Source organism: Homarus americanus, unplaced genomic scaffold, assembly GCF_018991925.1.
Source record: "Homarus americanus isolate GMGI-L3 unplaced genomic scaffold, GMGI_Hamer_2.0 scaffold25013, whole genome shotgun sequence".
Classification (NCBI taxonomy): Eukaryota; Metazoa; Arthropoda; class Malacostraca; order Decapoda; family Nephropidae; genus Homarus; species Homarus americanus.
In genome coordinates, this window is record NW_024722158.1 from 3,030,093 (window position 1) to 3,047,917 (window position 17,825).

The 17,825-nt window shown below is 36.4% G+C and overlaps 1 protein-coding gene across 21 annotated transcripts in view; it reads right to left on the bottom strand.

Moving 5' to 3' along the window:
- Positions 1 to 17,825, bottom strand: part of LOC121862091 (catenin delta-2-like) — a 113,016-nt gene that overhangs the window by 13,681 nt on the left and 81,510 nt on the right. For 16 of the 21 annotated variants that reach the window (XM_042360060.1, XM_042360043.1, XM_042360039.1 and 13 more), the window contains 10 exons: positions 17,472 to 17,594; positions 12,692 to 13,045; positions 11,110 to 11,326; positions 10,452 to 10,605; positions 9,972 to 10,126; positions 9,623 to 9,861; positions 8,152 to 8,211; positions 2,948 to 3,093; positions 1,004 to 1,256; positions 515 to 744 (listed from right to left, as the gene is read on the bottom strand). In XM_042360060.1, coding sequence (XP_042215994.1) covers positions 515 to 744; positions 1,004 to 1,256; positions 2,948 to 3,093; positions 8,152 to 8,211; positions 9,623 to 9,861; positions 9,972 to 10,126; positions 10,452 to 10,605; positions 11,110 to 11,326; positions 12,692 to 13,045; positions 17,472 to 17,594 — 1,931 coding nt within the window. Of the gene's footprint in view, positions 1 to 514; positions 745 to 1,003; positions 1,257 to 2,947; positions 3,094 to 8,151; positions 8,212 to 9,622; positions 9,862 to 9,971; positions 10,127 to 10,451; positions 10,606 to 11,109; positions 11,327 to 12,691; positions 13,046 to 15,298; positions 15,320 to 17,471; positions 17,595 to 17,825 lie in introns of all 21 variants that reach the window. The other 5 variants (XM_042360044.1, XM_042360042.1, XM_042360057.1 and 2 more) reach the window with 5 other exon arrangements.

Here is a 17,825-nt window from a genome sequence, read left to right on the forward strand (position 1 = left end):
ATATATATATATATATGTGTGTGTTATCATCTATCAATTTACATCCTCAAGAGATACATTACTACCTATCTTTACCACATTACTCTTTTTCACACACACACTATATCAAGGTTACTTTATTTATATCACTGCACCTTGTTTTAAAAATATCTCAAACTTGGGATCACATGAAAATTAACCCCCAGCTTATTTCACCTGATAATGCCACAATAAACATATATATTCAATGAATGTCTATTTCAATTCAACATTATACTGTACTTCCTGTATCTTAAACAGTTAAAGAGTATAAAAGCATTTAATTACTTTTATATTGTAAACTGAGTAAGAAATTTGTTAACAATGATGATTTTTTCCAAACACTTTTAAAAGCCAGTGTGAATTACTTAGCAATTTTACATGTGCATTTACTGGAATGTCATTATAATTCAACGATCAAATATGTAAACACATCTCAAACTTAAAATTATTATCAACCTTTTCTCAACACATATTGTACAGGTACAAGACTCACCTGTGAGGCAAATTTGACAACCCTAACGGAGTAACGTCCACGATGCCGCGTCATGTTAACCAGCCTCTCTACACCCCCAACGTCCAGTAGTGAACGGGAGAATTCTGCACTCTTCTTTATCACCTCGTTTAGGGTGGCTAAAACAGCGGCAATAGTTTCATCGCTGGTTCCACTATCATGGGTATTCCCTGATGGCAACTTTTGAACTAAATCTCTCATTGCATATTTACCTGCAACAAAATAGGAAAACATATTTTATGTAAGCAAAATATAAAGAACTTGTAAGAATTAAAGCTGATGGTAAATGATGCAAACATTGATAACAAAACTGAGGAAAAATAATTAATTATACTGAATATGATGCGAACTGTATAAAGGAGGTTAATCAGCTTCTTATTACTGGTTCTGTTTATTTAAACATAAACAGTGTTTCAACAGTACTTGTAAAACATGTAAAGGTAAACAACAACATACTCTCACTTGTCTTACCAATAAGCTCTTTGTTTCTCTGATCGATGGCCAGGTTGCGGAGGGCTGTCGCGACCGCACATACCACTCTGTCAACCTCCATTCTCAACAATTCTACTAAAATAGGTAATCCCTTTTCTTTTCTTACTGCAGCTCTTACATCTATGCTTGGCTGCCAGTAGCAAGCAGCAAGATTCTGCAATGCTCCAGCAGCAGCCTCCAAGGTCTCTGGATTGCTACAGTCTGAGAGCAATGCCAGATATGGTCCTACCACCTGTCACACACACAAAGTCAGTCATTAGGGGCACACGTCTATTGATTGAACTTTTAGCTATCATATGTTTAAAAAGTAAATATAACCAAGAAAATATATAACTCAAAAGTATTTACAGTCACTTAGTATGTAATTGTAAAGAAAAAAATAAAATAAATATATATACAAGCACTAGATCAATATAACATATAACACTTTCATGAAACTGAATTGACTACACACAATTTTAATTCAATCAGTATTATAGACAGCATATGATAATCATAACAGAGTAGTTATTCATAATATAACTACAGTATATACTTGTGTTACTAGACTCAAAAGCAAAGCACAGAAATCTACCAATGAATTTCTACATAATAATTTAGTGATCATGTAAGTAAAGTCATCATTAATTGGTTGCATTGCATAAGAAAAATAAAAGTATGAAAATATGAGTGAGTGTCCTGCAAAATCCATATCATTGATTGGCCAGAGGGCTGACTATGTTCTGTAGTAAGATACCTCCTCCAGGCAGAAAATACTTTTGCTACAATCAACTTCTCACTCACTCAAATCAGGGTTATATTAAGGATTCACAACTCTTATCCTATAGGTTTATGTGTTCTGAACAACCTTGACAAGAGGGTGAAGCCATAAGCCTTCTAAAGATCTTGACCCCCTGACCCGAAGCTTACTAGTCCCAAGTTAATCACCATATAAGAGATTCATGCTTAAACTAGCCCCCTCGGGGGCAATAAAAAAAAATCTATTAGATGCAAAGCAGTGATCCAACTGGGTGAAGAGCTGTCTGAAGCAAAACCCTTGTCCACACACCATTAAACACACAAACCCACTGGAAGAGGAAAGTTCTACCTGATATTGATCTTACAGGTCACTCATTGATAACCCACAGGACATAAAAGATAATAAGTGTAGTACAGGACAATACAGCATCAGAAGCATTACACAAAGTTAATAAATACAAGGCAGCCAAATTGTGAGTTTCAATGGTTTATGTGCAAGAGACCAAAGAAATATCACATAGATGAGAGAAGGAAAAGACACAACACATCATCCATCTGACAGGATTTTAACTTTACAACTGAGAGGTTTCTTTGGACAATAGTAGCCAAGGTCTCTGAAATTCTCTGAATATTTGTTATAAAATTACAAGCACAATTACAGTAACAGAGATATGTATGACCATGGCCACAATTTTTTTGCAATTTGGTACACAATATTTGTTTGGTTACACAAGTCAAGTAAGCTGTCTGAAGAAGAGAGAAAATAAAGCATAGATCTTCCCAAGTCAACGTTCTTCAACAAACTAACAGTACACCTCTAAAGTAGTGTGACCTTCACTTCTACCATTCTGTACAGTCACAAACAAAAGTCCTGTTGCCTCTCCTCCTGAATCACAAACCCCAAGAATCAGACTGATGCATTATTCTGTCCATAAATGCTTCAGATTAACGAGTCTGAACCTCAGTGTTTGTGGAGCAGCAGGAGAGGCGACAGGACTTGTGTTTGCGACTGTACATATATACATGACAATTATTCCTTTAACTAAACAATCAAAGTGAGCAAGCAAAAGTGCCAATCCCCACCTTGAAACACCCCTCCAGCAAGCAAAAAAAAATATCACTTTGTTATCTCCAGGGACAGTCAGTGTAGGATACTGTTAGGATGGGAGAGGGAAGGGTACTTACTACCTCAGGTTGCCAGAGAAGTTCCATGCCTCTTAGAGGTTCTGTGCGAGGTCCTGTCGTCCTCTGCCCGGCGCTCGTCTCTTTAACTGCCCCACCGACTGCCTCTTTCTTCTTTCTACTGCCTCCAAAACATCCTAAGTTATCACCTGGAGGCAAAAGTTTAGATACTCATTATGTGTAAATAAAAGAAAAGATGCTTCTAAAAAATAATCTACTGAAAAAATAATACTAATAAAGATAAAAAATTATAATAAAGATGATAATGATATATTTACAATAATAATGGTAACAACAACAACCAAACAAATACACCAGTACTATAAACAGCTGCTCCAAAACTGCTGTGCTGTACCATACTAATAAAGCTAAAATTACTCACATAACACAACAACTATTAGAAAACATACAACAAGAATAAATAATGGTAAAACCTCCATAAGCTATAGACATGATCATCTCCTTCAAGTTCACATTATGTAAAGGTCTAAGACGTTCACTATTAGTAAATTTACACCAAAGGGGACGTACAAGATTATACCCTTTGTTATGTTTAGGTGTGTTGGGTGGCAGAGGTGCTAAGTCTGTAAACATGATGAATCAATGTAAATTTATATGACGATTTTACTATCTATCAAACTATCTGCCTCTCTCTTTCTACCTACCAGTTAAGTTATAAAAACCCTATTCTCGATGCAGGAGGAAGTCAATATTTCGAGAGGACGTTTTACTTAAGGAAGACTTGACTTGACCTGACCTAACCTGACCTGCTTGACAAATACGGCTTGGCGTTTAAAAACCTTACTTTTGGAGGTTTACCGACAATACTGCAAAAATAAAATGATCAACAATAATATTAATGATACAGAATGATGCTTAACCAAATAATATTCAGTCTTAAAGAGACACAAATCATAGCATGAATTTAAAGGTGAAAACAAACAAACATGAACTTACATTTAAACACATCAAATTAAAAAAAAAAATGGGTAAAATTATGTTAAAATAGAGGAATTAAGATTTATTTTATCTCTTAACAGGATAAAGATTTATTGTTTAAATATTCATTTTATCTTAAAGGAATAAAGAAATAAAGTTTTATTCTGGGTCTTTAAAGAAATGAAGATTTATTCTACTGTACATCTTAAAGAAAAAGACTTATTCTACCTCTTAAAGTAATAAAGACTAATTCTACCTCTTAAAGACAGAAGACTAATTCTACCTCTTAAAGTAAGAAAGACTTATTCTACCTCTTAAAGACAAAAGACTAATTCTACCTCTTAAAAGTAATAAAGACTTACTCTGTATTCTACCTCTTAAAATAATAGGCTTATTCTACATCTTAAAGAAATAATTATTCTACTTCTTAAATCAATAAGACTTATTCTAAATCTTAGAAGGAAAAGAGGAAATATTTAAATGAAGGGGAAAAACAACTGAGATGAAAGCTGTCTGAAGTTCATTTAAAAAAGATGAAAGGAGTGTGATGGAAAGTGACAGCTGAGATAACAACTGGAAAAATCCAAACTAATCGTGTCATCAGTTACCTCACCATGTCGTTGGGAAAGAATTAAGACTCGACCAAAGTAAATTCATTACCAATTTCTAATAAAGGGAAATATACAAACAATTAACTTTTAAAAAGTTCTTCCCTTCATGTGATTTGATTATGTAAAATATAACATATATAGAAAATACAGAGGAAGATCTGAGAGAGAGAGAGAGGGAGAGAAAAAAAAGGAGAGGAGAGAAAAAAGAGATTGAGAGAGAGAATAGGAGAGAGAAAAAAGAAAGACAGCACTAAGGAACGATGGAAGTAAAAGTTGGAGACACAAGACAAAGGAATAGCAACAGCAAAATAAGACAGCAAGTATGTAATATAAATGCACAGGACAGGACCCTAAGTGATGCAGCTAAGACCTTGATACACTCTTTACCACCTTGACTTTGGCTTGCATCGCAGCTTTATCGGGAAATACTATCCGATTGTTGAAACTAACAAACATTACTCATAATTTTGGAATACTACTCACTGCAACGGCCAGAACAATTACCTAGAGCTTTGATCTGACGATAAAAACATGAAAGAGTAACTAGGATTATAATAATTATTCAACGGAAGATCTGACGACATTACTCACAGTTTAGTGTTTGGGATACAACTCGTAGTTTTGTTCATTATTCACACCTAAAGAGTCTGGGATATTACAGATCATTGACGATTGGGACATCTAAAATTGCTCAAGCCTGGGATAGTGACCACAACAAGTGTCCAGTGGAGCATATCAATCAAAATTATAGCAAACTGATACATTTTGGTGGTTGTACCTGGTGTACTTGGCTCACACTATAATTAGTGATTATAGTAAAGTTACGTACTCTTGGCTACAGTTGAAAGGAAGTACTGTATTGAGGTGAAAGGTACGTGGGGAAAACTCATTAAGGTAGTAAGCGACAGAGATGAACCAAATGAAGGACACCAGTAAAACTCCGTTTATAGGAATCAGAAGAATAAATCAGGGGCGGGGCTGGGGGGTCCAATAAAATTAACAAAACAGAAGAAACAGATTTTTTTTTTGGGCAGTAGAGGATATATTAGAGAATGTTTGGGGTAAACGTCACGGATGAAACGACCAGCACAATGACTGAGTATTTGAGGTCAACAGAAAATGATGATTTGGTTGTGACATGTAACACCTGATGGCATTGGCTGACAGACAGTAGTAAATGGCAATGGTGGTGATCAAAGGTGGTCGTTGTGATAATAGGATAGGAGAGGTTAGGTTAGGTTCTTTGGGGTGATGTTGATGGAAGGCACTTGACTATGGGTAATAATTGATGATGACTAAGGTAGATTATATATATTTTTTTGTAGGTAGTGGTAGTGGTGGTGGTGATCGAAGGTGGTGGTGGTGGTGTTAGAGGTTGGTCAGGAGTATATTGATAATGGTGGACAGATAGAAGTGATGAGAGTTAACAGTGAGAGCAGGTTGTGGTGTTAGTATTCTGGATGCTAGAGTAGGAGGAGAGGATGAGGCTGGTGGTGGTGAGAGAGAAATGATGGTGTGGTAGTACTGGTAGTGGGGGTAGTAGAGTTGGAATGGGTTTAGTGGTATGGGTAGTGGTGGGTGCAATGGTAGTATGGGTAGTGGTAATTGTAGTTTGGGTGACAAGAGTAGGTTGCAGTAGCAGTGAGGTTGGTAGTAGCACCCTGGAAGACACAGTTAGTGCAAGTGTGGGTGACATAAATGACAGGTACTGGTGGTTGGCTGATGGTGCAAGTATTGGCTGTTATTAGTGAGGTGTATTTTCCCTTTTTTCTGAATACTGGGGGAAATATCAAGAGGTATGAGGGAAGGCTTCAAGTTCTATGTGGAGGTCTCATCAGGGGCACAGGACATTAAGAAGAGGGGGGTCATCTGAGCAAAAAACTGGGAGGACGTGATCTAATAAGCTGGAATCAAGAACATCTAAAAAATCATTGTGAGTACAGGTGTCATCCTAAACTGTTATCTACCAATACATTACGAGCAAATTAACAACATCCTAATTACAATTACGTACACCACAACGCATACACGAGTAATAATTTTATGGCACAAGTACAGTATAACATGTAAAACTAAAGTGCAAATATGGCAGCCAGTTCTTAAATGCTACATACATACATCTACTAACAATGTAAACACATGATTTGAGAATGAAACTAGGCTGTGTTCCATGCAGGAGTCAAAATGCATATTGTATATTATTCTTTTCTGGTCAAGAACTTATGCAGGCAAAGCTGAACCATAATACAGTACAGTATATAAATTTGTGTACATATATACAAGTGGTGACAGTTCCTTCAAGTAATATTGGTTCATTAAAAACATCTTAAGCATTATTTTCATTCTGGAAATACTGGAGCTCCCTTCAGTACAACTTTTCTTGTTATCAGGAATAATTTGTGATTTCGACCCAACTAAAGGAAGCCTGATGACTCCAACATTACAACTGTTGAGAACAAGTCTAAAGTATCAGTATCACAGTAAGTGGTCCAGGGCATAAGAGCTGGAAGTACACCCAATACAGTAATCATCTCACTGAAAACAATGCTAAGGCTTGTGTACGAGGGAACTTCATTATCACTATATGATCAATAAACAGACCACGACCAGCTGCAACAAAAGCACTGTACAGTACAAAACAAAATAAAGGGAAAAGTCTACTGCCAGGCAGCAAATCATTAACATTTGACTCAATTTACAAAGAAGCCCATCAGAACTTTGTGTGGTGGCAAGTCTTATCATGTCTAACATAGATACAGTACTAGCTAAGTTTTGATGCTTCAATATCAATAATTCAACAACTCATATGTACAGTATTATACTTTATCATGGAAATAAGTCTTTGGTGTTTTTGTGTTATCTTCAGAGTTCAATTATATGTACTGTACTTTATGATACAGTATGATGTTTTATCCATTGTGTATTTTATTGTACTTGTGATGAATACCCAATAAATCAACAGATCATACAAGCATGCTGACCTGATCACTTCTACTCCAGCTCAGTGAATTAATATATGTAAAACTTGACTATTACTGTTACTACCAATGAATAACTGAGAACAATAAAACCCTGTGAAACTCATACCCTTGGGTCTAGGTTTTTCAAGATAGACAAGTTTTGACCTAATTCTAACAGGTTACTACACGTGCCTTGTGAAGTTGCTTTTATATACAGTACTGTAGTCTTGTATCCTCTCCCCTTTCTTTCTTAAAGAGTATTGTAATAAAAAAGAGAAGCATGATGGAAAAAATTCATAAAATCAATTGCAAAACATAGGCATCCAAATAACATATATATACAGTACGGTATATATATGCATACGTATATAATTTTGCAAACATGCCAATAAAGTTTAAAGAAAGCAGAACAAGTACATATACAGCATACTGTATATAATTCTGTGAAGAGGAGAAAATATTAATATTAAAAATCATATCTGGCATGAAGCACACAACACGAGAGACATGAAGCATACAGTAGTTACTCTCAGGAACAACGGCAACACGTGCATGCTAGCAAGAGGCACTAGAGTGGTGGTAACATGCACAATCATACTGCACAGCCACTGTTGTCCATCGCCAGTCTGGATTGGGAACTGGGAATTTATAGGATTTAGTAAAATAGGATGTTGAGTATGGAGAGTAGAAGGCTTACACAGGTTGTCCTTGGGCTCCGAAGACCTACCACAAGTGTCCGTCCCTTCCCCTTCTCCGTCTGTAACCAGCAAGTTCCTGGGTTAGTCCTCATACCATCAACAGTAACCATGACAGTTCATTATTACAGATTAGTATTCAAAATTCATCTCTTAAACACACACTCATAAACTCAACCCTCGAGAACATTAATATAAAACAATGCATTATCTGCTATACATACACACAGGCATGTCACCTTTATCCACATGCAGTGTAATGGTTCTATCCCACAAATACTGAAATTTATTGGTAAAATACTTGAGTATATCAGGCAGGCTTAAGACATTAATCACAAGACAATCGTACTCTAATTTGTACTACTTAAATTCTCGGACTCAAATGTTAGTAAGAGGGGCATCAAAAGTTGCAATTAAATACTTTATGCAATTTCTTTAATCAGTAAAAGGATAATGCTTTGACAGAGAGACCAAGAAACAGATCTTTGGCATCAGATCTAATTTTTGATGATACAGAAGTTTCATCTTCAGAGGTTCTAAATATTAGAACTGTACTAGATCTTTAAAGGTTCTAAAATGAGTTCTAGTCCTCTTCATCTACACAGGAACGTCCACTCATTACCAGCTGTCGACGTACAAGCTGTCATTGTGAGTGACAGCTTTATGATCATATAATTAATAAGTTCACGAACATCACTTTACAATACAAAATAGATTCATTCATTAGTACTGGATCTCAAGTTCTCATTAATACTTGATTTTTCTTTCTTTACCTAAGTTTCAAAACTTTAATTGAAAACAAAATTTACTTTTTATTTTCTATTATTGTTATGAGCAAGTTTGCTTAATACGGAAGACTCTAAACTCCTCTAAAAAGTTAGAAACATGACTGCCAACCTTCCTTTCTTGCCACTATACAATACTATATTAAATACAAAATCTGCAGTCAGAAAAACTTTTAACATTCTGTAACAAGTGACATGTACAGTCACCCACAAAAGTTCCGTCGCCTCTCCTCCTGAACCACAAACCCCAAGATTCAGATTCGTGAACCTGAAGCCGCAGACACTGATGCATTATTCTGTCCATAAATGCTCCGGATTCATGAGTCTAAATCTCGAGGTGCATGGTTCAGGAGGAGAGGCGACAGGACTTTAGTGGGAGATTGTACATAAATATTGAAGGTATTGCACAAAAATAAAAGAGAGTTAATTGATTCAACCCCAGACAGCCCAAGTATGAAAGGCTATACAGTAAATACTTCAGTACATTAAAACAGAATTTCCACTCTTCCAGACCATCGATAATTATGTCTACTCAAATAGTATCAAGATAAACTAACAAATGAACTCAAATAAGATGCTCCTTCCTCTCAGCATAGGGGAGAACAAGCAAAATGAAGTAGTAAAATTTTCTAGGTCCTTCATCAAACATATTCACCAAACCTTCAGAAGAATTATAACAGTAACTCACCCTTGGCTGTAGCAGTGGCCCGGGACTGGGTCGGAGGTTGATTCTTATCGTAGTTAGGATCCTCAACTTCTTGACAGCGGTAGGAGAGGTTTCGTAGAATACACACACAATTCTCTACACTCTTATTGTCATGGGAAGACCCCTGGATGGCAGACTTAATTACTGTGAGAAGCGAATCTACCAGCCCGAGGCACTGACGGAGTTTAGTTCGTGCATATTCACCAGCTGAACTTACATTCCTGTAAACAGATATAATAATAATAATGAGTTACTTGACTACAGAAATAACTCACACTTAACAAAAAGATAAACTTAAAAAAATATTAATCAGCCACAACGAGACACTAACCTTAAAACTCCTGAGGCATTTTTAAATACAGTGGACCACCAGACATCTACATTAGGATCACGTTCTACTTCTCCCCCATCCCAGCCTGAGCATGGAATGATGACGTGGGTAACAGTAACTGTTAATGCATCGTCTATGATGCTGTGCTTCAAGTCCTGCAAATATAAGGAAATGTGGTTTTAAGTCGAGGCATAATATCTGCCGATGAAAATTTCTTATTGAAAGTCTTAAAAATATAAACCAAGAAATTTCAAATGCCAATTATATAAGCCTGTTGCAGTCAACATTGTTCTTGTATGTTTTATGAGTGAGGTACAGCACAGTCAGGATCTACCAATTGTTTTTATCCATCACCTGTGAAGAATTAATAAAAATTAAAATGCCTCCACTAAAAAATGACAAAGCCAACAACAGTTTAATTTCCCAAACAAATACAAAGATTATATTGCAAAATTTTCCAAGGTAGAGTGAAGTAAATACCTCACAAGATGATAAATTCCAGAGAATGCCGGTGACCAGCTCCTTTATTTCGTTGTCTGGAGTCTTGCGCAAGAGTCGAACTAGTGATGGTATACCTTGAGCATCTTTAATGGCTCGTTTATTTTCATCGTTTTGGCGTCCATATGATAAGTTTCTGACAAGGACAAACAAGATAACCATTACTTTCAAAAAATACTTGTACCCAGTAACTAATGAATAAAATTTCATTCCTTAATCTATATCCATGATAGTAAAGAGTATAATATCAACTATGTTCAAAATATTACCCATCTTCCAACCTATTTACCTATCTGCATCAAAAAAGTCAAGTCCTTGCAAAGAAAAACAGGACAGTTATTAAAGCATTTTCTTCAAAACCTTCAACTGCAGGAAGTGGTTACCCTCAATGCTATATTTTACTGTATAATTATCTGATGATGTTGCCCTAAACATTAATCACTATGACCTCAATACGACTAAATGAATGTTAGTGTCTATGTCTTCTTTAGCAACAGTAGTGAAATTTGGGGAAGGAAGGCTATTAGTGCAAGAGGAAAATAGTTTTGAATAAATTAAAAGCAAAATTTATTATTTTACTGTAGTATATAACAATGAATGAGCAGTATAAACAAGAAACAGAACCAGGCTAGAAGGTTACCTAAGAGCCCCACAAGCATTACGGTGAAGTTCTGGCAGGTCGTGAGTGAGGAGGGCTACAAGGGGAGGAATGCCGCCTAGAATTCGCGTCTTTTGCTTGGTTGTGTCGTCCATATAACATAGATGCTGAAGGTATGCAGCAGCGTTGGCTTTTACCACATTATTAGGATTGCTCAAGAAATCTATAACCTCGTGTAGATCCGGATCTCGCCACCGCACTGTTTGGGGGAAACAAGATAAAAAACATCTTAATATTTCCCAGGCCACTGTAGTGATTCAAACTTTAGTAGTAAGATGTGATAATTTGTTTTTTTACTATATCTACCAAAGCTTTAATAAATTTACAGCCAATATATATGTACAATAAAAACTAGTGGGTTTTTTTCACAATACATGTGTACTTCTCATACAGATTTGCATACATTGATTTTTAAAACATCATATCACACTTCCATTTCAGGTACACCCGGGTACATCATTTTTTCTCCAAGAACTTAAACTTTTCCTAGTTCACCAAATATTCAGCTACTTGTGTAATTTTCCTAACTGTTCTTGTAGATATGTAACAAAATAATCCAGTAATCTAAATACACCAGACTCAAGACTCCTGTCCATCTTAAAAACACTAAAAGCATCCCAGAAATATTAAGGATTGTCAGAGCCATTCTCAACCCAGAGGGATATACCGGTACCTCAAACTGGCAGTAGCCAGACTGAAAACTGAGAACTTCCTAAAATGTTGGAGTCATTAAGCCTCCTTTAGGTCAAAAGATGTCAACAAAAGGTCCTAAATTTAAGTTCCACCTCTGTTTAATGATAATAATAATAAACCTAATATTTGTACTGTAATAACAATTCTCTCAGTCATCTATTTAAGGTAAAGACTTAATATTAAATTACCTAAAAAGATTTGGATCCTAAAATTGAAATATGTAAAGATTATCTGAATTCCTCTAGTGTGGGACCAAATTACCAGAGGCTTTCTCGTCTACTACTTCAATAAAAAACTACCCAACCAACCCCGTCCCAGAACCCTAACCTCCATTTCCTATGGAAATTCTATTCTGAGATACAACATACTTGAGAAAATCATCTGCATTCACTATGGGAAGTCATGGTCAGTTTCATCCAAGCCTGAAATCATCACTGAAGTACAGTAGTGCGATAAATTGTATGAACATTGCTTTACAGCTCAAAAAAATACTTATTCTGTACATGAGTCTCTATTGGTGACTATATCATTGGCTTGAATATGTATAGGACTAGACAAGAAAGCTTTAGTATAAATGCACTTTTCTGATGAAAAAATAGCAAAGCAGTATATATTTTTTTTTATTTGTAATTACTATACTGTACTCTAAATAAATGGGGGAAAAAGCTCATCTAACCACATGTACAAACTGCTAAATACTGTACTGTACTTTTTCATAACATGTTGGCATCACTGTTTTCATGTAATTCACCTTTGGCTGTGTTCTTGACGAGTACCTGTGCTTTTAGAAACTGTTAAAAGACATAATTCAATAAAATAGTGATAATAACATAGTTTTGACATTTAACAAAAGCCAGACAGAGCATCACACCTCTAGGAGCACTGCTGTCTGCTGAGGGAGAACGTAGCAGGTTGGGGTGTGCATAGTTGTCGTGATTTTGTTTGGGCGGAGGTGGCAAGGAAGGGGTCGACGGCGAGATGTGTGGGGGAGGTGCAGGGTGCTGTACATGGGGAGGTTCCTCGTCATACATAGCAGGGGAGGGTAAAAGAGGTTCGGCACTTGCCCTCACCCCTCCATTTATAGTATAGGGTGAGCGGGGGGCACCCAGCAGCCGCCCATACACCACTCCATCGGGAGGGTACACCATCCCCCCACTCTCAGCTCCGGGGTACCTGCTATCCTCGGGGTAATCCCCAACATGGACGTCACCTTCAAGGCCGCCATCTACAGTGCAAACACAAACACAATACATCATGCTAAGAGACAAAAAGCATACAGTACACATTCTACCAACACAAAACTAATATTTCAAGCCAAGTAACAGAAACCAATCATAATAAAATGCTGAAAATCATAAAAAAAAAATAAAAAAAATTCAAGGACTGTGCATGTCTATGTGATCATCTAAGCAAATGAACTCTGAGCATCAAAATTTATAATGCAGTCGCTGTGTAAAGGACAAATTAAAAATCAATAACAAAGATCAACTATAAACCCCAAAAAGTGTTCCGGCAGGCAAGCACTACTTACGTATATTGCGACAAGAGGATCCATACAATTCATGGTGCAGTGCCTAACCTTAGATAATGTAGTGCTGAGGTGACATAGACATTGTGACAAGTGAAATTGGAAGAAAACATGGCTAGTAGTTATCAGTGAGGTGATTGTGAGGTTCTTATAACACTGAAAATGAGGGAGAGAAGAAAAGTAATGGAAAATAACATCAGTGCACAGAACCCAAAGTAAAACTGTACGAGCAGCCAGCAAAGTGTGATGGCAGAAGTGCTGGGGAATCCTACGAGGTCCATTATGCTTTGAATGTAAGTAATGACTTATTTGAAATGGGTAAATGTCTCAGCTAACAACTTCACATCTTTTCATTACAGGAACTTTATAAGCTTAGTACATTGCTCCTTTTTTTAGCCCAGTTGTATACATTCAAAGCAAAATGGTGCATCATCAATTTTTCCAGAAAGACACTAACAATACTCCCTACTGTAAGCTTTTTGTATTTAAGCTCCAAAACCAATTAGTACACATTAGATGCGCATTTGAATCTATCTTTTCCAAAGTATATCTCAGTATTTCATGCTTGAGAAATTCTTAAGTGATATGTATTTTCTCACAACATTCATATGAAGTACTTTAAGGCTACTTATAAACTATTGTACTAATCAATGTGTGGTTAATACCTGCTTCTCCATTAGTCCTTATCCAATGTATAAACTTTTTCCGTTTCCCCTAATGTGAAGACACAATTACTATCATATGACAGAAGAGATAATAAAAAATAGTAATAGATAATGATTACAAACTTGATGATGTTCGAATTATGATTCTAATTGGATCAAACTGCTTGTAGGTTTCATTATATTTTTACAGTAATATACTTCAACGCAAGGACTCGTACCTTTCATCACAGACCCTTGACATACATCATATAACCTAAATTTATATTAGAGTTGACTCCTCGCGCCAAAATGAGTTTATTAACCCCTGTGTATGGACTCCTCTCTGAGCAGAACAAAATAGTCTGGCATTAGCCAAATAAAATACAGTACCGACCCCGTAGTGTATGAGTTAAACAGAAAAACGTATTTGATACATTTTTCTTTTACATTATCTATAAAGCAAAAAGCTGTTAACCTAATAAGATAATGTATACAAACAGTCCTGTACAATATGTAACATTATGGAAGAGGACGGGAAGCAATGGGTAATAAGCGAGAAAAGCAAATACTCTCATGACTAATTTGATGGGTTTAACAACACAACTAAGGCCTCAACAGCACCAAACAATAAAGACAACACAAGAGTACACCGTCACGAGGAACAGCGTCCATATGGCAAATGTAAATGTTGGTCACTGATGATGATGATAATATACTCAGCTGGCTAAGAGAATAAGTTAAAAGGAAAAAGAAATGGCTTCCCATAATCAGAATTTCAAAACAGTAATCCCTGGACATCATGGCTGGCCCTCCACAATAAACAAAGGTAACAACTACTGTATGACCAAAATATTTAAGCAGGAATCAAAGTTTAAGGAAGTTATTGCAAGAGAGACAGCATTTCCTATATATTGTACAGTTCTTTAGTTAGTGTCCATGGAGGGGAGGAGAGGGGGAGACACTGGGAAAAATTTTCTGACCCAAGTTAGGCATTGTATCAAAGTCTCTATGTAGAAATATAACACACTGTGGATTTAATGTTAACTGCATCCATTCACCTCACTATAACCAGGGATCACTTCTGTACACCAAATTCCATGTTGGTTATAGGGAATAATTTTTAACAAGCTAAAAATCTATGGTTGACAGATGATAGACAATAAACAAATAAAGCTTTGTGGCACTAGCTTAGCCACCTGAGCTGATAAAAAGAAGAAGCTGTAATACAAGGTCCCGTGCAAACAGCTTTAAACAGCAATAAAATCTATTGATGTTAAGATTTTGGGGATCTGTGACTCATACTTACCCATAAGTTGAGGGTCATCAGCTAGCATTAAGAGGATGAATTTACATTTATGATAATACAAATATAAATAATAAATGCACGAGGATGATGTTTCACTAGATATTCAAGAGAGGTTAACTTGAAACCTTTACGACTAAATTATTCCCTCAAGGAGTTTGAAATATCCACTTGTTTTTCTGCAGTGTACAGTTGAGATTCCACAACATACAACTTACCACATTAATTTATCAACAGTACAAAATCTCTTTTGACTTTCACCAGTCTTGGTATAACAAGTCTTCTAAAATGACCTGATGATCTTAAATAAACACTGTACTGATGAGGGATTGATCCTAGAAACCTATTTGATAATGAGTACAGGTTTGGTAACTCATGTACTTGTGTTGAAAATATTGTGAGATTGATCCAAGGTGTCCCAGGAACCGTCCACCTGTATATCTGGGCTATATTCCAGAAACCCAGTAAAACTAAATATCTAGTTACATCCTGCGGCCCTTATGAATAAAGATTAACATTGATAAACCAGCTGCTTAACACAGCGAATCAGGCGACTAATTTAAGCTCAAACCAGCTAGTACTGCTGCAAGGACAGAGGCAAGAACTCAAAGCAATATTGAGACACACACCCTTATCCTATAGTCAAAGGTAAAGATCAACACATATTACCAAGTGTTACACAGGCCAACTATGCAAAGGGTTGATCTGGGATCCCCAAAAGGGTACACTTTCTAGTGCTCAAACTGCTTCCCCAGAGTACAGTTCTGATTGCACAGATAACTATACAGAAAAAAAGAAAACACAGTCTCCAGGTCATATACACAAACAAGGAAATGTGGCTGAAAATCTAATATATTTTACTACTGTATTATAAAAAGCCCTATAGTTGCTACACTATAACCCACTGTTAACAGCCAAAAACTAAATTAAACTAGTTTGTCCACAAATGTAACCAAGAAACAATAACACAAAATGACCCATTTCTGATTCCAAGCATGAACAAAAAACCTCTGATTTCTGACTCTGTGAGTCTGGTTTGTTGGGAACCTTAATAATACACTGAAGACCAACCAACAGCACTGAGGGACCAAGCAAAACTAAAGTCTCCCTTGGGTTTCATATGAGGCCAAAGACAGTATTAAGTCATCCCTGTGTCTCCCCTGGAAACAGGATCTGCTCCTGGATTGACTATGTAGAGCCCAAGTGGTACAAATGCTTGATCATCTGTCCACGAGCCAATTACCATCCTAGTTGCTAAGCAACTATAAACTTACTAGAACATGAAAAATGTTTTGCCGAAGTATATATTTACATAGCACTGTTAAGCAACCAGTGTACAGTATTTTACACATAAATGCTTCAAATACATGAAAGAAGCACTTAGATGCCTAAACAGTGTTAAGAGAACTGTCCAAACAGATGAGAAGAAACTGTACAACCAAAGGTCAACTGAGGCTGAGGCCAGCATTATAGCCAGCTTGGATCATGAGGCACAGAGGCAATGATGCAGCAGCAACAACAAGACTCGAAGCTCTTACCTTTGAGCAGCTGGGTCATGTGTTACCCCTTACTCACAGGGGCTGTGGCTGAACCAGATCTTATCTCTTAGATTTCTAGTTTTGTTTCATTTCTAGCAGCTCAATCACACAAGTGGAAGGTTCCTGGTATCCTTGAGGTTAAACCTGCAAGCTTGTCAACACATAATTGAGTTACCCAACAAGCAATTTTTTTTGTATGAAGAGGATAAAATTCTTTTATGTATTTACCCTACCTCCAGTAAAATGAAAACTAAGTACAATATATTATTTATCACAAATTATTTGTACATGTCTTTTGGTACATTTCAAAAACTGTGAGAGTGATATATAAGAGGGCAGCTTGTAAAGAACTAAGTGAAATCATAAACTATGCTCATGTAAATGGTAATAATGTATTGTATACAGTATAAAGAATATTCAACTGTGAATAAGGTAGGCAAAACTGCAGTACCGTACCATTACATATTCTACAAACTGACCAGTTTTACATACACTGTAATGACAACACTCTCAAACAACCAATAACTTAATGCATGTGAGTTTTACATACAGGGTGGTTCAAAAACTTCCACAAAAGATCTCACAGATCCACTAATTCATCCAGTAGCCATACTTGTAATACAGACTACGTCACTAACCATATCTATCTTGTGGGATGCCCTGCATGCTCGGTGAAGGTGTATTCCTATATGGGTCCTCACCATTGGGAGGGAGCAGCGTACCATCTAGCTCAGCATAGCCACTTTGAGGGTAGCCACCAACTGTAAAGATATAAGATAAATTGGCAGCAATGTACAGAGTAAGCAAGAAAACATGAGAGGTGAGAGAATAGTCTGCTGAGAAGAAAAAGTAAATTAAACTCGAAAAAATCATATTAAAAAACATTTCCTTGTTCTCAGAAACCCCCCCCCCAACACAGGGGGTATTATTCACTATCTCATATTAAGCCTTAATAACCTGACAGCCTACCTGAGTGACATGTGTTATAAAAA